The 25,000-nt window shown below is 35.5% G+C and overlaps 6 protein-coding genes across 7 annotated transcripts in view; 4 read left to right on the forward strand and 2 right to left on the reverse strand.

Annotated features, from left to right (window-relative positions):
• LOC125032259 (pro-resilin-like) overlaps window positions 1-241 on the forward strand; it is a 784-nt gene extending 543 nt beyond the window's left edge. The window contains exon 3 of the mRNA XM_047623355.1: window positions 1-241. This exon is cut by the window's left edge and continues 127 nt beyond it. Coding sequence (XP_047479311.1) covers window positions 1-167 — 167 coding nt within the window. The 3' untranslated portion in view covers window positions 168-241.
• Window positions 242-2,066: 1,825 nt separating this feature from the next.
• On the forward strand, window positions 2,067-6,711 carry LOC125032285 (pro-resilin-like). The gene is made up of 3 exons (XM_047623382.1): window positions 2,067-2,078; window positions 6,175-6,243; window positions 6,344-6,711. The coding sequence occupies exons 1-3, from the start codon at window positions 2,067-2,069 to the stop codon at window positions 6,635-6,637; spliced, it is 375 nt and encodes a 124-aa protein (XP_047479338.1). The 3' UTR covers window positions 6,638-6,711.
• Window positions 6,712-9,993: 3,282 nt separating this feature from the next.
• Window positions 9,994-11,701, forward strand: LOC125032261 (pro-resilin-like). The gene is made up of 3 exons (XM_047623357.1): window positions 9,994-10,045; window positions 10,659-10,730; window positions 10,819-11,701. Exons 1-3 carry the CDS (start codon window positions 10,034-10,036, stop codon window positions 11,110-11,112), a joined length of 378 nt encoding a protein of 125 aa, XP_047479313.1. The 5' UTR covers window positions 9,994-10,033; the 3' UTR covers window positions 11,113-11,701.
• A 2,833-nt stretch (window positions 11,702-14,534) lies between these two features.
• The window catches only part of LOC125032239 (pro-resilin-like), a 52,559-nt gene continuing 42,093 nt past the window's right edge, over window positions 14,535-25,000 (forward strand). Inside the window, exons 1-3 of one of the 2 annotated variants that reach the window (XM_047623333.1) lie at window positions 14,537-14,555; window positions 14,675-14,749; window positions 14,888-15,355. In XM_047623333.1, coding sequence (XP_047479289.1) covers window positions 14,544-14,555; window positions 14,675-14,749; window positions 14,888-15,193 — 393 coding nt within the window. In that variant the 5' untranslated portion in view covers window positions 14,537-14,543 and the 3' untranslated portion in view covers window positions 15,194-15,355. Of the gene's footprint in view, window positions 14,556-14,674; window positions 14,750-14,887; window positions 15,356-25,000 lie in introns of those variants that run through there. The other variant, XM_047623332.1, reaches the window with a different exon arrangement.
• Window positions 23,567-24,523, reverse strand: LOC125032237 (pro-resilin-like). The gene is made up of 3 exons (XM_047623329.1): window positions 24,479-24,523; window positions 24,134-24,208; window positions 23,567-23,965 (listed from the first exon to the last, which is right to left on the reverse strand). The coding sequence occupies exons 1-3, from the start codon at window positions 24,488-24,490 to the stop codon at window positions 23,660-23,662; spliced, it is 393 nt and encodes a 130-aa protein (XP_047479285.1). The 5' UTR covers window positions 24,491-24,523; the 3' UTR covers window positions 23,567-23,659.
• The window catches only part of LOC125032234 (pro-resilin-like), a 4,688-nt gene continuing 3,254 nt past the window's right edge, over window positions 23,567-25,000 (reverse strand). Inside the window, exon 4 of the mRNA XM_047623327.1 lies at window positions 23,567-23,655. The gene's annotated coding sequence lies outside the window, so the exon portion shown is untranslated. The remainder of the gene's footprint in view (window positions 23,656-25,000) is intronic.

Raw genomic sequence — 25,000 nt, forward strand, 5'->3', positions numbered from 1 at the left:
ACTACGTGCAGCTTCCCGACGGCCGCCTGCAGACCGTCAAGTACTTCGTGGACGGCGACTCCGGCTACGTGGCCGAAGTCAGCTACCAGGGCGAGGCTCGTTACCCCGACTCCGACGAGTCTTTTGAGTCTCGGGAGTACAGGCCACCCAGGCCCGTATACGGTTAAGGGGTTTCCCACGGCATTGTATATAATTTACTATTTATGAGGAAAATTCGTGAAGAAATAAACTTTTGGCTTAACTTTTGAGTATATATTTTCCTACTATAACCACAAACTATAGTATTCATCCACACACATGCACTTAGACACAAATATACGCGCATACATATCCCTGGACGATAAGATACGTAATGATTTATTACGATAAAGTAAGAATTACCCCAATTTTAAGATATAAATAGTAAGAGAGAGTGATAGACCTGGAGGCTTGCAGACTTGTAGCCTCAAAATATTAAATGGAAAATACGAGTATATATATAACGTGTACTATCAGAGATTTCTCTTCATGATACCTAAATGTTTCTTCAGACAAAGCAGCCTTAACATACTGTAGTGTCTCGGCATTGAGATTTGTAGTAACATTTGATGTAATGTTAATGCAATAAAGTTACAAATTAAACATGTTATCTGCTGTATTACAGTGCCTCATTCTGGATTCGTCTTATAATGTTATTTTATAACACTATATACAATATAAGTAACAAATCAGTGATAAAAGTAAATATTTAGAAAACATTTTCTAATGATGATAATTCTTATATGAATGATACCTGTAATAATGCTGATGGTATTACTTTTATAACTAGTCAATAACAAGAGAAGCAGCAAGAGAAATAATCAACCGGAAAATATAATGATTATGGAAATAGTAAACGAAATGATGTGATAAATTCATCCCTATACTTACAACAAAAGGAGTTCCTTATCTTCTTATGGTTGGAACGTCTGTTTAGTGAAATCAGCTGGTGACAAGCCTGGTAGCGGAACTTCAGGCACTCTGGTTAAAAATCGAACATTGCCTCCTATAGCTTTGGGTACCACTATTATAGCAGCACTGACGCCAAGATTTTTAGAGGCATTATTTTCATTTCTTGGTATTAGAGGGTTGCTTCTCATTGACATTATTTTTTGTTATTAATTAATATTGAGACACTTTTACTGTTACAGCATCATATTTCATCATTGGTATAGTCTATAATCAATATAATTTTCTATCGGCATTAAAGGACAGTCTGTTACTGGAACTGTTTTTCATTATTAGCATTGGCATAATATTAATCTACTGGTAAAGCTTGTCTTCCATTACAACGAGCGTGACTGTCCCTCATGCAAAATCTTCGATCACGAGAAGTACTGTTCATGAGACGTTAGTGTCTACTTTCATTTGTCTATTAAACCCCGTCGCGTTTCAGCTTAATTACAAAAAAATGTTAGTGTATTTTTTTATATCTATATTGGAAAAAAATATAGAAGTGTGCATAAATGTATGTTTTACGTCACGGGAGGTTTAAGCCGGTGCCCCCTTTCCGGGCTTTGGCTATAGCATTGCGAGACCTTTCTCACCTTGGGGCATAGACAGGAGTCGAACCCATTCACTTGGAAAGCCTCATGACCCCTAGTGAGCACACTTCCACTTACAAAAAAGAGCTTGACCCTCACTCACACAGTGAACCATGATATATACAACCAAGTCTATATCAATAAGTATATATAAATGTATAATTTGCATGGGCGTTCTCAATTCTTCATAAAAGGTTAATTATCACCCTCCACCGCCTCGCACCTGGCGTATTTCAGACATGCCATAATTGAAACTTCGCACCCAAAACCTGCCAATCAATCCATCAAACACTGAAAACGTAACGTCTATTTTCTACCTTTCATTTACTGTCTCAAGGTCGAGTCATGTCTGCGCATGTTACTTCAGTATAACAAAAAAGCCTAAGAACATACGGAGGGAAGGAAGTCTTGAGGCGGAGAGCAGGGCGGGGTTTTAGCGCCAAAGGTATATAACACTAGCAACGTCTACCTGGAGATCATTCAGGCAAGTGATCTCCAAGCAACATGAACGCAAAGGTAGCGTATTGCTAGCAGCTGTACCCGAGCCAAACTTGTTATATAATGCCCGTTAATGTTTCATAATAGTAAAGGAATATGGTTGATTTTGGTCAGTTTGCCTTCTCATGTCCAGAATTCGGTGTTTATAGAATAATATTTTGAACAGTATTTTCTGACTGATTGTTAATTTACAAAGTTTGAAGTGAGATCAGTCTCATACTGAATGGATATATGTGTGTGTGTGTTTACATTATGTACAGTGTATATATATATATATATATATATATATTACATACATTCATACATTATAAATATATATATATATATACACATAAATATTTTATAATCATATACATTACACAACACACACACACACACACACACACACACACACATATACATGATATATATTTATGTATACACATTATATATGTATATATAAGTATATATACATATATGTAAATGTATACTTATACAAGTATATATTTATATATATATGTATATATTCATATGTATGCATGTATATGTAAATATAAACATACAAATTATTAATATATATATATACAAATATCTACACAATCTATCAATCTATGCATCTATAAATATTTATCTGCATACAATTCTTAATCTATTTCGAATTCATTGAACACAAGATGAGTTTAAGATTAAGAGGACACTAAATTCAGTCTAAATAGGATCAAGTATATCATAACATCCAAAGAAATACAAAAGTAAAACGAGTGACGATGGTTACCATCTTCTAATGCTATTATAACTGATTACTGCTTCGTTTCAGATCCTCCTCCTCGTGGTTGTGGTGGCATCGGCCGCCGCCCAAAGACGACCCTATGCCTATCGTGCCACTGAGGTGAGTGACAAGCAATTCTGATTTGCTTAATTTTTTTTTTTATTAAATATTGTTTAACGAATGATTTTCGGGTTTAACTTCTGAATCATGATACAAGAGAATATATTACAGTCATCCGAGGAATCGTACGAGTCTACCGAAGCCAAGTACAACTTCAACTGGGCCGTGAGCGATGACTCATCAAGCAACGAGTTCGGACACCAGGAGGCCCGTGACGGCGACGACACTCAGGGATCGTACTACGTGCAGCTTCCCGACGGCCGCCTGCAGACCGTCAAGTACTTCGTGGACGGCGACTCCGGCTACGTGGCCGAAGTCAGCTACCAGGGCGAGGCTCGTTTACCCCGACTCCTACGAATCTTTCGAGTCTCGGGAGTACAGGCCACCCAGGCCCGTATACGGTTAAGGAGTTTTCCACGGCAATGTATATAGCTTAATATTTATGAGGAAAAATCGTGAAGAAATAAACGCTTGGCTTAACTTTTGAGTATATATTTTCCTAATATAACCATAAACTAATGTATTTACCCACACACATGCACTTCGGCACAAATATACGCACATGACATATATCCCAATAAGACGATACGATCTGTAATGAGTTATGGTGAGCATTGCCCTAATTGTAAGTTAGGGGGAAAAGAAATATAGAGTTAGTGAGAGAGAGGGGAGAGGCGATGGGATGAAGCGATCCTGATATCATTTGTGATTCTATATAGACATGTCGGTAGCATTCCAATCAAATAATTGATTTGGAGACTCGTAGACTTATAGCCCTAAAGTATGTAATGAAATCTATATGTCGTATACTACCAGAGATTTCTCTTCACAGTCTATGAATGTTTCTTCAGATAAAACAACCCGCCTCTTGAACAGAGTGTAGCCTTTTGAGATTTGCATTAAAATCTAATGTACAAAAATATGTTGATGCAATAAAGTTTCAAATTATACATGCTATCTGCTGTATTACAGTCTATCGTTGTGGATCCCTCGGTGACCGCTTAAGCGAATCTTATAATGTTATCTTATAGCACTGTAGATTATATAAGTAACTTGAATCAATTATAAAAGTAAAAATTTAGATTATTTTTCCTAGTAATATCAATTCTTATATGAATGATATCTGTAATAATGTTACTAATATTATTTTTATAACTACCAATAACAACAAACGCAGCAAGAAAAATAATCGTGATAATGATAGCAACAACAGCAAAATGCAATGATAATAATAATAATAAATAATAAGAAGGTGGTGTTTGCATCACTAGACCGAGAATAAAAGGAGTTCCTTATCACCTTGTGGTTGAAACGTCTGTTCAGTGTAATCAGCTGGTGACAAGGTGTCATCGGAATTTCAGTCTGGTTACAAATCTAGCACTCTGCCTCCTGTAGCAGCACCGAAGCCAAAGTTTTTAGTGGCATTACTTTAATCTCTTAGCATTTGAGGGTAGCCTCTTATTGACGTTGGTTTCTGTTCTTGATTAATATTGACTGGCATTTCTACTGTTACAGGCATTATATTTCATTACTGGCATTAGTCTATAATCAATCTAATTTTCTATTGGCATTGCAGTACAGTCTGTTATTGGCACTATTTTCAATTATTAGAATTATCATAACGTCCATCTACTATCACTGGTAAAGTTTTTTTTTTTTTTTTTTTCATTGCGACGTGCGTGACTGTCCCCATGCAACATCTTCGATCATAAATACTGTTCATGAGGCACTTGCTATACTTTAATTTGTCTGTTAAACATCTTGTTTTAACTTAATTACAAAAAGCAAATTACAGTGTATATATATATATATATTGAAATATATAGAATATAAGCGTGTATGAATGTGCGTTTTACGTCACGGGAGGGCTAAGCCGGTGCCTTTTCTTGACTTTGGCTCTAGCATTGCGAGACCGATGCTCCGAGGGAATGACCTTTCTCACCTTGGACCATAGGCAGAAATCGAACCCATTCACTTGGAAAGCTTCATGATCCCTAGCTGAGCACACTCCCACTGTTGCAAAAGAGCTCGCCCCCTCCCACACACCGTAAACCAAGATATACACAACCAAGTCTATATTGATAAGAGGATGTAAAAGTATAAAATGCATGGAAGTTCTCAGTCCTTGGTAAAAGGTCGGGTGCCGTCAATTACTACCCTCTACCACTTCGAATCTGGCGTATTTCATACATGACATCACAAACTACGCACCCAAAATCTTTCTAGCAATCCATCACCTACTAAAGACGTAATGTCTATTTTCTATGTTTGATTTACCGTCTAAAGGTCAAGTCATGTCAGTGCTTGCTACTCCAGATAGAGAGAGAGAGAGAGAGGAAAAAAAAAAAATCAAGGAACGTGCGGAGGGAAGGCAGTCTTGAGGCGGAGAGCAGGGCGGGGTTTTAGAGCCAAAGGTATATAACGCTAGCAACGTCTGTCTGGCGATCATTCAGGCAAGAGATCTCTAAGCAACATGAACGCAAAGGTAGCGTATTGCTAGCGGCTGTACTCGAGCCAAACTTGTTATATAATGCACGTTAATGTCTCATACTGGTAAAAGAATATTGGTTGGCTTTTCAGTTCCCGAATTCAGTGGTTATTTAATAATAGTCTGAACATTATTTCTTGACTGTAAATTTGCAGTGTTTTAAGTCAAATTAGTCTGATATTGAATGGATATATATACATATACTCACATATTTCTATATATAAATACATGCATACATATATATGTGTGCAAAGGTGCAGTATAAATCTGTATATATACACATATACATACATATATTATACATATATATACAGACACATATATATGTACATATATACACATTGTATATATATATTATATATGCATATGTATATATATATATATATATATATATATATATATATATATATATATATATATATGCATATGTATATGTATATGATTATGTATATATGTATATTTATGTATATGTATACGTGCACATTTGCAAATATATACATATATACAATCGAGTATCTATCAATTGATCTATATATATATATATATATATATATATATATATATATATATATATGCGTACAATTCTTCATCCTTCCGAATTATTTTAACACAAACTAGATTTATGATGAAGAGGGCGCTAAGTACAGTTTAAATAGGGTCAATTATATCATAAGATGCACAGAAATGTAAAAGTAAAACGAGTGACTATTGTTATCATCCTCTAATGCTATTATAATTGATTACTGCTTTGTTTTCAGATCCTCCTCTTCTTTGTGGTGGCATCAGCCGCCGCCCAAAGACGACCCTATGCCTACCGTGCCCCTGAGGTGAGTGACAAGCAATTCTGAAAACAATCAGTGGTGTTTGTAAATATTGGATGATATTTGAGGTTAACCTCTCCGTGTGATACAAACGAATATATTACAGTCATCCGAGGAATCGTACGAGTCTACCGAAGCCAAATACAACTTCAACTGGGCCGTGAGCGATGACTCCTCAAGCAACGAGTTCGGACACCAGGAGGCCCGTGACGGCGACGACACTCAGGGATCGTACTACGTGCAGCTTCCCGACGGCCGCCTGCAGACCGTCAAGTACTTCGTGGACGGCGACTCCGGCTACGTGGCCGAAGTCAGCTACCAGGGCGAGGCTCGTTTTCCCGACTCCTACGAATCTTTCGAGTCTCGGGAGTACAGGCCACCCAGGCCCGTATACGGTTAAGGAGTTTTCCACGGCAATGTATATAGCTTAATATTTATGATGAAAATTCGCGAAGAAATAAACGTTTGGCCTAACTTTTGGTTAATATTGTCCTTCCATATTTTTACATTTTAGAATGTTTACCCATGATAAATTAAAGTATATATTCACACATTCACTTACACACACGCACATTTTGGCTTATGTCTTATCTAATTAAAAGATACACAAATGATATATGTAGAATATGAAAGGAGTTTCAAAATTATATGCCTTATGTGATTGATCAATAACTCGCGAGCACTGTACTTAGCATCCAGCGAGCCAGAAAAATGAGGGTGAGCGTCTTTGTGCGTTCCTCGGAGTGGGCAGAACCAGTCGCCGAGTAAGAGTTGCGATATGAACTTGAAACCAGCGACGGAGTAACAGTTCAAAAAAAAAAAAAAAAAAGTAGGTTGAAGTCAGAATTGGTCTTATGTAGATTGCTTTCCAGTGGTTGAATAACTTAATGATGGTTTTATTTACTGAAGAGAACCACATACGTTAGGACAAATTGATACACAAAGCAAATTAATGGAGTCTATGTTTTATTACAAAAGACTTCCAAATGAAAGAGAGAGAGAAAGAGAGAAAGAGAGAGAGAGAGAGAGAGAGAGAGAGAGAGAGAGAGAGAGAGAGAGAGAGAGAGAGAGAGAGAGAGAGAGAGAATACAGTTGGTAAATATTAGCTGACAATCTTTTCCGACGCAAACGCTAAATGCTTCCTTCCGACTAAAACCTCCGGTTACAGATCCTTCTGTCCAGTAGGTAAGAATGGTCTATATCATTTTAACGTAATTAATGCCACAAGTAAGTACACCAGTTAATGATATCTTAGCAATACCCAAGGGTAGGTCTATTAATCATACGTGAAGTTGAATAAACAATGAAAATCAAAGTTTGGAATAATTGTGAAATAAAAGTTCTTAATATATTTCAACAACGAAAGCTACAGCTGAAAAAAAACAACAACAAAAATCGGTAACAGTAATGATAAAGGAAAATAACCCTCAGCAAGACCGTAGCTGTAGCCCTCTCAGTCAATTGAGAACTCGTGCTTACAACGCTTGAGCAATCACCAAGTGGCGATCGCCGTAAGGGGAAATCTTTGGCAAGACAAATCGTTAATTGGGCACGTTGTACTCTCTGGGAATACCACAATAGCAGTTAAAACTGTTACTAGGACTTCCGATCTGTTACTATTAGCATCGTCATTTAACTATTGATTTTTTTTCTATATCACTGTTATTATAATCATAGTCTTTGATTTCTACCATTGTTTTTCATGAATTATCATTTTCACCTACTCCGACTTATGAAGCGTGTCCGCCATCACGGAACTCGATTCAACAGAAGTGCGTGACAACCCTCAAGCAGCATCAGTAATACATACATGTGGCCAGTTTGTCTGTTAATTGTTTGGTTAGGCCCGTTACATTTCAGTTGAAGCACATAAGCAATGGAGAACATATTCATTAATAGGTATTTAGTATGTTTATGTGTTTCATTGATTCGGTTTTATGACATGATCTCCCCTTTCGGGAGAGCTTAGGGGGTGTCATTTTCCCAAGATCTTTGGTTTTGTCAGTAAAAAAACGGACATTCAAACCCGCTTGTTTAGAAACCCACTTGATCTGTAGTTATGCGTGTAACCTTCATATATGTATATATATGAAGGTGACTTCATATATATATATATACTATATATATATATATATATATATATATATATATATATTGTATATATATACACACACACACACGTGTATATATATACATATCTATAATGTGTGTATGTGTCTATGCATGTATATATGATATATATATATATATATATATATATATATATATATATATATATATATATATATTATCACGACTAGAGCAATGGCCAGTTACACAATGGCGCGATATGGCCAAGCTCAACTCCCATCGTAGATAAAGATTGTTCAGAATGTACAGTCATCGTTAAGTTTCAGTATGTTTCCTTATCTCGTTATTATACCTTTTTCTTAGATGACGTTTCCATTATGATTTTTAGTTAATTAGACAGTAAATTAAGCATCTTATATAGACACTTGATAAGTATTATTTATATGTTAAAGAATGTATCTTTAATCCGTTCTGCCAATTTTCTTCTGCAACTTTCGTTCAATAGATTCAGTTTGCTACGTTCTAATGAAAGAAGAAAGTATAAAACACACACTTCATTGATTTTTTACTTACGGAATATATTTACAATGAAAACAAAGAAACCATCACCAATCCTACCTATTTTATGTCAACATAATCCTGTAAACTATAACCCTAATCCTACCAAAGAAAAACAAACCTGAAGAAATTACGTGAAAGCACAACAGCGGTCTTAGGTGGTGGAGCGGCACCCGTGGAAGAGAGTGAACAGTCGGGTCACCGCCAGCTCACGCGCATGCGCAGCTGTGCTAGTGATGGTTCCTAAACAAGGCGCTTCGAACTAGGTGGTTGAGTAACAATGACTAAGACCATGGGTCGTAAGTAAATATATATATATATATATATATATATATATATATATATATATGTCTGTATTATGTGTATAAGTATATTTATCAAACACACACACATATATATGCAGATATGTGGGATGTGTATGTATGTATATATCCATATCTATAACTCTATCTATCCATATCTATCTATCTATTTATACTCTTAAACATTTACCAATCTATCATCTATCAATCCACATCCATCTTCATATATACAACTTAAACACGCACACATTGGTATGTGCCTATATTCATAGACACATCATATGCACATATGGAAGCACAAACACATGAGCGCGCGTGTTCAGGTTAAGGAACCTACGATCTAACACTATGTATATTTATAAATTTTTCTGTCTGACATACAAGCTCATGCTTCCAAGCGTATACACGATCTCTCTCCTTCTCCCTGTGAATACTGATATAGGTAAAGATATGAATAGAGAATTACATAGGAGAACACTTTCAGACCATCGTAATAATGGGCTGGGCTTCGTCAACTACTAGTCTCTACCACCTCGCACCTAGCGTATTTCATACATGGCATCATTGATACTACATACCCAAAACCTTTCAATCAATCCATCAAACATTAAAGACATAATTTTCTGTATTTCATTTCCCACAAGGTCGAGTCATGCCTGTACATGTTACTTCAGAAGGACAAAAAAGAACAAGAACGTGCGGAGGGAGGGAAGTCTTGAGGCGGAGAGCTGGGTGGGGTTTTAGGCTCAAAGGTATATAACGCAAGCAACGTCTATCAAGCGATCATTCAAGTAAGAGTTCTTAAAGCAACATGAACGCAAAGGTAGCGTATTAAAGGTCATTCAAGTAAGAGTTCTTAAAGCAACATGAACGCAAAGGTAGCGTATTAAAGGTTATTCTCAACGGGAGAATATACCGAGTTAATATATATATATATATATATATATATATATGATATATTAACTGTGCAATATAAAAGTATATAAATACAATATATACATATATTATAATATAAATATATATATTAACTTATGAGATATTATTTGTTAATATACTGTTGTTTCTTGTACTGAACAGAGATAGTTGGAAACTGATCAGTACAGCTTCTTCCGGAATTTAATAAATGATTCAGTTTCTTTAACATCATATTTCCTGTCTCAACATTGTATATTGCAATTTTCTTTTTATAAATCAGTGGAGCAAAGTCACAGTGAATACAGGTTAATTTTTACTGTGGGCTCCTCTTCAGACAGGGACATTTAATAGGTGACTGCTGAAAAAAATTAAAATGTGGTAGTTTCTGTTCTGCACTCTGAAACGTTCATATATGTATATATATATATATTCATGTATATACGCATAAACAGATAAATTAGTATATATATACATATATATATTGATAGATAAATAGGTAGAGACATGCTACGTACGCATATAAACATACATTTTCTTTTCACCTGCTAATATAATGTATATTTTTACCGTCACCAGCTCTTCCTTCTCCTGGCTGTGGTGTCAGCTGCATCCGCCCAAAGGCGCCCCTACGCCTACAATGCTCCTCGGGTTAGTAAGCCTTTTGAAAACCATCATATTATATGACCTTGCACTGTGCAAAATTTCCTGACTTAATTTTCCTATTTGTCTTTTTCAGTTCTCCGACGAATCCTTCGAGTCTAGCGAAGCCAAGTACGACTTCCAATGGGCCGTCAGCGATGATTCCTCCAGCAACGAGTTCGGACACCAGGAGGCCCGTGACGGCGACCACACGCAAGGATCCTACTACGTGCAGCTCCCCGACGGCCGCCTGCAGACCGTCAAGTACTTCGTGGACGGCGACTCCGGCTACGTGGCCGAAGTCAGCTACGAGGGCGAGGCTCGTTACCCCGACTCCTACGAGTCTTTTGAGTCTCGGGAGTACAGACCGCCAAGGCCCCTCTATGGTTAACAAAGTTTTGATTTGGAGATTTCTAAAACTTGAGTTCTTCTATTTATTTTACTGATTTAGGAACAAGATATTTATAACAAAAAAAAAAAAAAAAAATGGATTTAAATCAATACATCGTGATGATGGCTTCTTCGGACGATGTTCGAATGCAGTTACACAGGAAGAATACTTTATTGACAGAGCATAACACAATGGTTAGTGTTTCCAAATAAAGAATAGTTAATTTCTCATTGAAATGCCTTGGATATATATTTTCCTTTACTTCTAATATATTTTTCTTTTATCAGTTGATAATATGAATCCAAGTATTCTATATAATAAAACTCGTTGATACAAATGCTGACGATAATACCATATAACAATGTAAAGTTCTGCAAGTTCAGTCACCCAAAAAGAGAGAGAGAGAAAAAATATATATATATATAATGCCCCGGCAATGCACCTACTGTGACGTCATCAAAGCTGTTCGTGTTTTCTTTACTGGTTTATTGGCCGGGCGCACTTCAAGGACGAGTTACACTAAAACCAGGGCGAACTTCAAGGACGAGTTATGCTAAAACCAGGGCGCACTTCAAGCACGAGTTACACTAAATAAATATGATGATGAGTATTATCCTCAGATGATACTAGGGTATAATTTTTTTTTTTTTTTTTGGTAAAATAAAAGTGAGACTGGATATCAACTCTAAGACAAGTGAGAAAAGTATATTTGACCCTTATTGTTTCTATTATTACTACAGTGATAATAACAGTGATCATGATGATAATAATACTTAGATATAAATGAATAGATACAAAACACCAACAACTATGACAATAACAACAATAATGGTAATGATAATGATTAGGATGATTGATGATGGTATTGATAAGAACAACAACAAAACTAATAATGATATGAACATTTATAATACTAAAGATACTACTAATAAAGAAAATGACAAAGATACTGATACTGATATGGACAAATAAATTGATAATGATAATGATAAGGATAATGATAGTACCGGTCATAGTGATGATAATAGTAATGGTAATGATGATGATGATGATGATAATAGTAATGGTAATGATGATGATGATGATAATAATAATAATATTGATAATAATGATAATGATAATAATAATTATTGTTATTATTATTAACATTATTAATATTATTATCATTATCATTATCATTATCATTATCATTATCATTATAATCATAATCATAATCATAATTATAATTATAATTATAATTATAATTATAATTATAATTATCATTATCATTATCATTATCATTATCATTATCATTATCATTATCATTATCATTATCATTATCATCATTATCATTATCATTATCATTATCATTATTATTATTATTCGCAGTATTAGCATTATTGTTGTACTTGTTGATATTGTTGGTATAATTATTATCAATATTTTGATTATATTTTTTATTGTACTTATCATTATTGTTAATACCATTATTATGAGGATGATATTTATTATCATCACTATTATTATTATTGTTACTATTATCATCATTAATATTCCTATTATGAATATAGTAATAATAATCATTATCATTATTATTATTATCCTTATTATTATTAGTTATATTGTTACTATTATTACTATGATGCTGATGTTGATGGTGATTATTATTATTATTATTATTATTATTATTATTATTATTATTATTATTATTATTATTATTATTATCATTATTATTATTATTATTATTATTATTATTATTATTATTATCATATTAGTTCTTCTTTATACTATTATTCCAATCATTGTCATTATTCTAAATACTATCATTATTACTATTATTATAGTCATCATTGATATTACTACTATTGCTTTTCACTCTTCTTATTATTATTGTCATTATTACTATTATTATTATTATTAGTATTATTATTTTATTTATTATTACTATAATATTATTATTATTTTTTATTACTGTTATTATTTTTATTATTCTAATTTTTATAATTTTCATCAACATTATAATTTTTATTATTATTACTATTATTGTTATTACCATTAATAGTAGTTTATTATTATGATAATGGTATGATAATGATCATGATAATGAAAATGATAACGATGATGATGATTATTAATTTAATCTTTCTTATTTCTATTTTGTCACTATTATTCCTGTTATTATTATTGTTGTTGTTATTATTATTATCATTATTACTCTCAAAGTCTTATTTGGCTTTGGATTTTCATTATTATTATTTTTTATTATAAATACCATTCTTTTTATTCTTATTCTTATTATTATCATTAATTAATGTTATTAGTGTTATTATTATCCTTATTAAAAAAAAAAAAATATTATCATTATTATTGTTATGATAAGTAATACTATGATTTTTGTTTTATTATTTTTAATATTATCATACTGTTTTTATTATTACTATAATTGCAATCATTCGAAATTTTATATATATTTCTATTGTTGTAGTGAATTTTACTAGTATCATTATAATTCATAGTATTACTGTTACTACGACTAATATTACTGTTATTTGTATTATCATTATCAATAATCATTATAATCATTACTATCACCATTATCTTTATTACTTAATTTATTATTATTATTATTATTATCATTATTATCATTATCATTATTATTGTTTTGTTGTTGTTGTTGTTGTTATCGTTACTACCGTTGCTTTTTATTATGAGACTAATTACTTTTATTACAATAATACTTATAATACTACTAATGATAAAAATAATATTTGTTATTACATTTTACTAATAATAATCAGTATTAGTTTAATTTTTGTATTGGAAATCATTAATCCTGTTTCAATATTAATATTTTTCTTATTATTAGAATTACTATCGTAATTATATATATTGTCATTATAACAACAGTAACACCAATAAAGATTATAATGATAATAATAAAAACAAGATAACGTAAATAATAATTATCCTTATTACAATCATCAGTACTATCATTAACATTAGTGTTTTCAATATCACCACTATATACCATTTCCTATAAAAATATCAACATCATTAACCTTGCTCTGTAGATATTACATATATAATCACAAGTTATCATTATTACATTTTTTTCTTATATATTTTATCCAAATATTCACACATAAACATAAACACACGCAGGCTACGCAGCCAGCCACACAAATACAAAGACATAATTAAGTACTCACGCACTCACACAGACCTATTCATAATTGAAAGTAACCAGCTTCAAATTCTTAACAGCAATAAAGTATCATAAGAAGCAGTTTAATTTCGCAATCCATATCCATGGATATGGATGCTCTTACAACAGCTATATAAAAAGTTGGCCCTTTTCTGTAGTTCCTCAAGGTCACGACCGCGCCTGCCCGGGTATATAATGGTCTGCGACTAAAGCATCAGTAGTCAGTTCAACCTGAAACTATACAACCATGAACACCAAGGTAAAACTTCCTCTCTGTAGCTAACATTCAATATTACTAGAAAGACAACAATTATCAAACACGTGAGGTATTAGCAATGTATTTTTAATATTCATATATATTTTTATTTTTATTTTCAGGTCTTCATCCTGCTCGGTCTGGCAGCCATCGTTGCTGCAGACAGCCGCGAAACCTATGCCTATCGCGCACCCAGGGTGAGTGAAACAGAATAGTTGCAATGTATGTGCTTTAAATAGCTCAATTAAACCCTGTATTATCATTCACTAGTCAAATCTTCAAAAGTGATTTCAGTACAAATTGCTAGTACCTAATAATCTATATCGCTTGCCCAGGCATCCTCTGAGGAATCCTTCGAGTCCACCGAAGCCAAGTACAACTTCAACTGGGCCGTCAGCGATGACTCCTCAAGCAACGAGTTCGGACACCAGGAGGCCCGTGACGGCGACGACACTCAGGGATCGTACTACGTGCAGCTTCCCGACGGCCGCCTGCAGAAGGTCACCTACTACGTCGATGGCGATGACGGCTACGTCGCCGACGTCACCTACGAGGGCGAGGCTCACTTTGACTCCGTCGAGTCCGCTGAGTCCCGGGAATACAGGCCACGATATGCCTACGACTCCAACGAGTCCAAGTAAAGAGATTTTCTCTCAATATTGAACACCTAAATTTTCAAGAGATGTTTTTGCAAAGTTCATCTGATGCCCAGATCTTTTATATATATATGATGTATATCTATTATATCTATTATATCTATATATCTATTTATTTGATTTCTGAAAATATATGAAACAATCACATTGCGTTATGTATTATCATCCCGGAACAGATAAAATGTAAGCGAATTGCAAACTTCCAGGAACATTGCCATGTTAAAATGCCCTATACGAAAATTCTTGATATTATTGTCATCATAACTATTAGTATCGTTATCATCACGATCATAACTACTCTTTCTGGTAGTTACTGAATCATAGTAGTAACATTAGAATCATAATTATCTGTATTATAGCCTTCATCTTAACGACTATTGTTATAATAGTAACAATTATCAGATTTGATAATGCTAATGATTAATATCAGTACTATTATTTACAATTGCTAACATTTGTATGATAACATTTCAAATGTAATTACCAGCATTACTATCAGTTTATCATCACATGCTGTAATATTTACACAGTTGGTCAAAACGGTCCCTGAGACGATATTATTATTATTATGACAATTTCGTGACTATCATTATTATCTGTATTTTATTGCCACAGTATGCTTGCGACGGTAATTGTGGTTTTAGCAGATTTGTCTATTATGAAACATGCCTCTTCTTTAAAGAACATTTTCCCAGAAATGCTTTATATATTCATGAAGTTGATGCATGTTATATATATGTATTGGGGTTTGAACCGAACTTTCTGACACTAAATGTATGTTTGTATGTGTGTATGTATTTATGTATATATATATATATATATATATATATATATATATATATATGAATATATATATAAATATATATGTGAGTAAGCATATGTATATTTGCATATATATATATATATATATATATATATATATATATATATATATATATACATATATGTGTGTGTGTGCGTGCTTATATATATACACATATACATATATATAAAATTATCTCTATATATATGTATGTTTATATGGATATATATACATATGTATGTATATATATCCATAGAAACACACATACACACATACATAGATAGATAATTTTATATATATATATATATATTTATATATATATATATGTATATATATTCTCTCTCTATCTCTCTTTATATATATACACACACACGCATGTATATATATATATATATATATATATATACATAACATATATATACATATATATTATATGTATACATAAATACATATGAACTGTATATCTGTCTGTCTATATATATATATATTTATGTATATATTCATAAATGAAACCGAAGCGATCGCTAGGAGTTGATTCGGAAAGGGTGGTACTAGTTGTATTCAAAGCTAGGAACAGATAAAGGGGTGCGAATCCTTTTGTTCTGCTGGCAACAGCGCGTAGACTGTTAGAAATCGCTGTGCAGTTTGAGTGAATCTATATCATCAGTGTCGACGAGTTGACGGATGTCGGTCCCGGCAGATTGACTACGTGGAAATCAAATCCTGGACGAGATGCTTCTACCATCGGTGAGGGCTATGGTGTTAACCGAGGCGCAGCCGTTTTATCTCGTCCAGGATAACAGCCTCATGCACACGAGCAGTGACGTGAAGGCGTGATTTCGGCAACATCCCCAGATTACAGTGCCACACCCACCAAAACCACCAGATCTCAGTCTCATTGAGAATATTTGTAGCCATGGGCAGAGACTTCCTCCAAAATCATAATCCTGATATCGGCATAATGGTATGGGACCGATTGCTTTTTGCAGACGGCAGCCTTAGTGCAATCAATACCACGTAGACTTGCCAGCATTCGCCAAGCTGTTGGCGGCAACATGAATTATTAGTATTATTATACATTTCAAAACCCTACGTTTTTAAAATGTAGCTGAACGAAGTGAGCAAAAATAGAAAAAAAAAAAGAGAGTGATTCTAGAGCCTTTTTAACCGGATCTATATAGGTGTAATTACTAGAAAAGAAATAAGCACTGTGGCTCTTGTGGATGGGGGTGGGGGTGGGGGGGGGTGCAAGAGTATAGGGGAGGACAACTGCCCCACCCTGTCCCCCTCACCCACTCCCGTAAATGACGCCCCTGTCAGGGATACCAATACCAAGTCGACTTGACAGCATTTATTCCAACCGTTTTCGTCGTACTGTTAAGTCAGAAAGAGTAAATATCCTTTTTATTAGCGACTGTACATCTATTTTTGCTTTTTATTCTTTCCTGCTTTAACAAGTCATTCACAGTTTCGAAGCATTCTGACAGTATAAATGTGTACTCAGCCAGTTAGAAGTGTACACAAGCACTTATATACTTTCTATTAGCGCTCGGAGATTCGTATATATCAATTGTTTGATATGATCAAAATTTTCAATAAGTATAGTCATTATGATTTTCATTAGTTGTAAATATTCTTACTAATTATTGCATTAACAGCAATAATGATAGTATCAATTATGACAACGGTAATGATAATTACAATGATAACAGCTATCATAATAATATTAATGGCATTAAGATAATAAATGCAACCATGCCAATAATAATGGCAATGCAAATGGTGATTGCGATACTAATGATAATGACAATGAGGATGATAATGTTAAAAATAATGATGATGATAACAATATTAATATGAACAATAATTATTATAACATTAATGATAATAATAGAAACGGTAATGAGGATAACAGTAGTGAATGTTATAAAGGTTAATAAAAAATGGTAACATTTTTTTTTAAATAATACTTGTGACAGTAATTATAATAATAATGATCAAACTAAAACTAAAACAGTATTAAAAATAACAATACTAATGATCGTAAGATCAGGAAAATGATGATAATAACAAAAGTTGAAGAAGTAGTAGTGGTAGCAGTAGAAATAGTAAGAATAATGATGAAAATAATAACAATAATGACAGTAACAATACTGATAATGATGGTGATGATAATGATGATGATAATAACAATGATGATGATGATAAGGATTGATGATGATTGATGATAAGTTATAATAATAGCATTAATAATAATAATAATATCAATAATAATAATTATAATAACTTTAATAATAATAATGATAATAATAATAATAGTAATAAATATAACGACAAAAACAACAATAATAATGATAATAATGATAATAATAATAATAATAATAATAATAATAATAATAATAATAATAATAATAATAATAATAATAATAATAATAATAATGATAATAATAATAATAATAATAATAATAATAATAATGATAATAATAATAATAATAATAATAATAATAATAATAATAATAATAATAATAATAATAATAATAATAATAATAATAATAAATAATAATGGTAATAATAAAGATAACGACAAAAACAACAACAATAATAATAATACCAATATTAATAGTGACAGTTATGATGGTTATATTGATAATAACAATAATGATAGCAAAAATAACGATGATGATAATAGGAATAATAATAGTACTAGTAATTATGATGACAATAAAGAACAACAGCACCAAAAACAAAAACAAAAACAACAGCACCAAAAACAACAACAACAACAACAAAATAATTATTATATTGATAATAATAATGATGGCAAAAATAACGATGATGATAATAGCAATAATAATGATAATGATAATAAAGGTAATAATGATAATAATAATGACGACAAAAACAGTAGTAATTACAATAATGATATTAATATTCATAATAATATCATTAGTATTGTTAATAACAATAATAACAATAATGTCGTTAATAAAAATAACAGTAACAGTAACAAAAAATAATAGTTAATACTACTACCAATAACAGCAATACGATTATTACTACTGCTTCTGCTGCTGCTGCTGATGATGATGATAATAACAAGAGCAATACTAATAATAGTAATAACATTAATAATGATGATAATGTTGGTAATAGTAATGATAGCAATTATCGCAATAATAAATCATAAGATATTATAGATAACAATGATGATACTGATGATGATAGTGATGCTAAAGATAATAATAATGACAATAATAATAATAATAACAACAACAATGATGATGATGATAATGATCACAACAATAATACAGAAATGAAAATAATAATGAAAATAATGATGACAGTTCTACTACTCCTATTAATAGTAATGTCGATGATATTGATCAATGATGATAATAATGATAATAACAGGTAATACTGATAATACAAAAATGGTAATGTCAGTACCAATGCTTAAGATACTGATGTAAATTCTAGAAATAAGAATGATTATCATACAACTTCTACTACTAATAATGATAATGGTGATGGCAAAAATAACAACAATAATAATGGTAATAGTAAAACTAATAACAACAATAATGGTACTACTACTACTGCTAATAATAAGGAAAGAAACAATAGTAGTAATGATAATAGATATTACTATCTTAGTGATTATTTTTATGATAAAGATGATAATAACAATAATGTTATTATTCATATTGATAATACTAATGCTAATGATTATAAAAAATATAAATAGTTTTGTTGATGATGAGGATGATAATAATGATTATAGCAATAAATGAATCTTATGGATAAGAGAAATATTCGTGACAATTTTAATATCGTAAATTGATTTAAAAGACAGTATAACAAGAACAATATTGCTGATGATAATTACGGCATTATCTACCTAATTATTCATTCATTCATTTTCGGGCTAACGCCGGCAGGGGCGCATAGCCGCATCCACCTTTTGTTTCCACCTACGAGGGTCCCTCATGGCGAGCCGCCAGGCAGGGGCCCGGCCCATCTCTTGTTCCTCACGACAGGTTTGGTCGATCTGCCCAAGCCACGACCTTCTCGGTCGTCCCACAGGCCTCCTCCATCCAGGGTTGTCTCGGCCAGAGACAACCTGATGGGCAGGATCATCCTGTGGGAGTCGAGCCAAGTGGCCATATAGCCTGAGTTGGCGATCACGGATTGTGCAAGTAACAGGTCTTGTACCGGTCTCACGGTGCAGCCGTTGGTTGGACACATGGTCCCACCAACTGTACCCCATGATCCGGCGCAAGGATCTGTTACAAAAGGCATCAAGACGAGATTCCAGAGCACAAGATAATGTCCAAGTTTCACTACCATAGAGTAAAACTGGCAGTATCAGTGCCTTGAAAACACGTAACTTGGTCCTTCTGCACAGATACCGACATCTCCAAATACTCTTGTCAAGAGATTTCATGACCCCTGCTGCCAGGCCAATCCGTCTACTGACTTCTTGGTCTGACAGCCCAGAGTCGTGAACTGCACTAATGAGGTATATAAAGCTCTTTGTGACTTCCATGTTTTCACCGCAAGCACGTACCGACTGGACAGGGTCTCCTAGCAGGCCACCAAAATCCTGGATCTTGGTCTTGGTCCAGGAGACCTCTAGCCCCAGGGGGCTTCACTTCATTGCTAAATGCATCAAGAGCCGCCACTAGGGTTTCCAGAGATTCAGAGAGCATGGCAACATCATCAGCAAAGTCAAGGTCTGTAACCTTGATATTGCCCAGAGTTGCTCCACAGTGACTTTGGACAGTAGCTCTACCCAGTATCCAATCCATGCAAGTGTTGAAAAGTGTTGGTGCAAGAACACAGCCTTGCCTCACACCTGAGCTAACAGGGAAGAAGCTCGACAGGCCCCCACCACACTTTACAGCACTTTCAGTGCCTGTATACAGGTTTGCTATTAGTCCAATAATCCTTGTTGGAATTCCTCTTAGTCTCAGGATCTCCCAGAGTGATTCGCAATGCACCGTGTCAAACGCCTTTTTGAGGTCGATGTAGGCTGCGAGCAGCCCACGTCCGAACTCACGACGGCGCTCTATAATGATTCGAAGCGCCAGGATGCGGTCTATTTTGGACTTACCAGGAGTGAATCCAAATTGCTCTGACCTTTGCTGCCTCAACAGGTGGTCCCTGATACGTCTCAGTAAGATGTGCGCGAGTACCTTGCCTGGTACACTGAGTAGTGTAATGCCTCGGTGATTGCTGCAATCCCACTGATCCCTTTTCCCCTTCCAGAGAGGGATGACCACACCCCTCAGCAGGTCAGGGGGAAAGGTACCAGTCTGCCAAATGGCAAACAGGACTGCATGCAAGCCCTTTGCCATAGGTTCTCCACCAGCCTTTAACAATTCGGCTGGGATGCCACAAACACCTGCTGCTTTACCACTCTTCAGCTTGGAGATCGCCCTCCTGACTATGGTCAGGGAGGGTGGATCCTCGCTGATGGATGGGTCTGGCAGAGGAGTCTCAACATTATCCGCATCCATGTTAACTGTTGGTGGATCAACCTTATACAACTGCTCAAAATACTCAACCCAACGCACACGCACCCCATCAGGATCTAAGATTATCTGGCCACTTGCTGAGCGGACTGCAGTCGTGTGTGAGGAGGACTTGGAGATCAGCTTTCTCAGGGCTTGGTAGGCAGGGCGAAGGTCATTTATTAGGATATGGCTTTCGACCTCCTCTGCAAGATTACTGATAAACTGTTCCTTTTCCTATCTCAACAGTGACCTAGTCCTGCGCACCAGAGAGCGGTGCAAGTTGCGATCCCCTGACAATCGAGCCACACGACAAGCATCTGTGGCTTGCAGTGTCTCCTGCGAGATGGAATTCTGTCTTGTTCTTGGGCGTTCACCAATGGATTCCTGAGCTGCATCAAGCATGTTCACGCATGAAGGTATCCCACATAAGAACAGGGTCTGTCAGGCCCTCAAGTGCTGTGAGACGACCAGAGGTAGCCTCGGCAAACCCCCGGGTACACTCGTCCTCCCTCAATCTGTCCAAATGAAACACCCTAGGGTGTTCATTTGGGTGACGGGGGGGTTCTAAAGTGGACCCGGGGAGTAGCCACAACTAATCTATGATCAGTTCCACAAAACTTAGTGCTTTGATACACCCTGCAGTTCTGGAGGGTGTATCAGAGTGCTAACGAGGATGTGGTCGATCTCCTTGGCCACACTACCCATACCGCTGTACCAAGTCCAACGATGCGGGTCAGAACGCTGATACCAGGAGCCAGAAATCCTCAATTTCTGGGACTTACCAAAGTCATGGAAAAGGAGGCTATTCTCGCTGCCAGCAACAGCTCCTGAGCCATGAGGACAGACAGACATCTCGTAGCCAGCTCGATTACAGCTGGATACCGCATTGAAGTCGCCCAGAACAATACAAATATCTCGCCGAGGACATCTGTCTGCCACAGATGCAAGTTTGGCGTAAAACATCTCTTTCACCTCAAGTTTATATACATCCGTAGGAGCGTATACAGCAACAAGAGACATGAAGCCTAATGAAAGCTTCAGTCTCAATACCATGATACGCTCATCGACTGGAGTGACCTCAACTACCGAGGATTGAAGTCTGCTGGAGATGGCTATGGCTACTCCCTGGAGATAGTGGCCATCGCTGCGGCCCGACCAATAGTAGGTGTAGCCACCCACACTAATCGTGCCGCTGCCAGGTCTTCTCACCTCCAAGCTGCTTCTATTCCCTCGATAGTAGTGGTAACGGAAGTTCCAAGCCCCCACCCTGACAGTCCGCCTGAGGTCTAACCTGGGACCCAGCTGGGATAGGGGGTAACCCCCCCTCCCCAGCTGAGTCCCAGCAGTCGCCAACCCAGCGGGACCCACAGCCTGCCATACTTGCTGGGTGGGAGGGACTTTAGCCCTCCCCCCAGCACCAACAACTAAACGGTTTGTTGCCAGTGGTTATCCCGGGGGCGGGGGGGGGGGGCGACTAGCAAGGCCTGACTCCCCACAGTCGCCCATTAACCCCAGGGGGCACGGGGGCAGGAGTTAGTACGAAGACAGGACGTATCCACACACCGGTGGGCCATAGCTCCGTACCTTTAGGGCCTCCTACTGCTCCAAGAGCCTCCACAGTTCAGTCTAGAACCGCAAGGTACCTTGTTTCCATGGGTGGCCACGAGGAGGCACTGCAGAAGTCTTGATGATGGAGAGGCTATGAGCTGGCAGGGGAGTCTTATGCATAGCTGCTCCCTTTTTCGCACCAGGCTAGCCAGCGGTGGCAGCTGAAAGCGGGAAGGCATGCAAGCACTTAACGCTAACTAGGCTACCACAACATCGCTTCACATCACCCCGAGCATGAAGCACCCACTTATTATAATGATTGTAATCATCATTATTGATGTTTTTGTTTCGGCCAGTATAATTCTTGTTCTTGTATTTTCATCATGATTATTATTTTTTTTTTGGGGGGGCGAAAATGTTGTATAGCAAATGTTTGTATCTTTTCAAGAATAATGTGGGAATGTAGAAAGAAAAAAAAATAAAATTGCTTCATATAGTTTCAGAATTTAAATACATAAATATATACAGTTAAATATATATAAACTCTTCGCAACAGATGATGTCCAATATTGAGCGAAAATGTCTTTACTTGGACTCGTTGGAGTCGTAGGCATATCGTGGCCTGTATTCCCGGGACTCAGCGGACTCGACGGAGTCAAAGTGAGCCTCGCCCTCGTAGGTGACATCGGCGACGTAACCGTCATCGCCATCGACGTAGTAGGTGACCTTCTGCAGGCGGCCGTCGGGAAGCTGCACGTAGTACGATCCTTGAGTGTCGTCGCCGTCACGGGCCTCCTGGTGTCCGAACTCGTTGCTTGAGGAGTCATCGCTGACGGCCCAGTTGAAGTTGTACTTGGCTTCGGTGGACTCGAAGGATTCCTCGGAGGATGCCTGAAGGAATGCAACAATTTTAAAAGGGTGTGGTAGCAATCGTGTGACTGTTGCAATTCAAAAATGTATTCCATGGAAATTATATATGTTTTAATCCAAAAGTCATGTTTCCAAATATAATAATATCACTTAATTACCAGCATACAACAAGTGTGTTTAAGGACTTACCCTGGGGGCGCGGTAGGCATAAGTTTCACGGCTGTCTGCAGCAACGATGGCTGCCAGACCGAGGAGGATGAGGACCTGAAAATACATAAATATATAGATGACACAAGTTAAAGAATATTAGCATAAACATCAGTGCAAATAATACACAAGCATATGTATGTGTGTGTACATATATAATATATACACACACCCCTGCATGTGTATGGTTATATATAATATACATACATTAGTATTTATATACACACATATATAGCTTCGCATATGTGTGTCTGTCAAATGAGAAGGAAAGTATCACTAACAAAAATATTTTAGAGTGGAAATAAGGTAGGAACCGGCAGGATTTACCTTAGTGTTCATGTTTGTAGGAGTTCAGGTTCAACTGAGTGCCGTTCAGCTGAGCTATGCCCATTATATACCCAGGCAGGTGCGGTCGCGACCATGAGGAATTAGAGGTCGAGTTTTTTTTTATGATTGTTGTAGCAACTTCTCTGGCGCTCCGCTCAGACGCATAGCGAAAAAAACGTTCTTATTTTCGACCTCTATATAGTTGGTCATAAGCATATTCTGGAAAAGAATGTATGTGTGCGTGTGCGTGCGTTTATATGTATGTGATTATAGGTCAGTGTGTATGTGTGTGTGTGTGGTGTGCATGTATCTGATGGATTGATAGAGATTTAATATCAATCGATTTGGGAGAAATCCAGCAAAATACTTGACAAAATACTTTCTTAGACATTTATATTGCTAGATATTGATTCTTCCTCGTCATGAATCCAAATTATATTTCTGCAGTAATTGAACGTATTTCCATTCGAATACTTTTGATAATGGTACTTTCCTTTTCATTTGACTCACACACACATATGC

Source organism: Penaeus chinensis, chromosome 14, assembly GCF_019202785.1.
Source record: "Penaeus chinensis breed Huanghai No. 1 chromosome 14, ASM1920278v2, whole genome shotgun sequence".
In the NCBI taxonomy this organism is placed as follows: domain Eukaryota; kingdom Metazoa; phylum Arthropoda; class Malacostraca; order Decapoda; family Penaeidae; genus Penaeus; species Penaeus chinensis.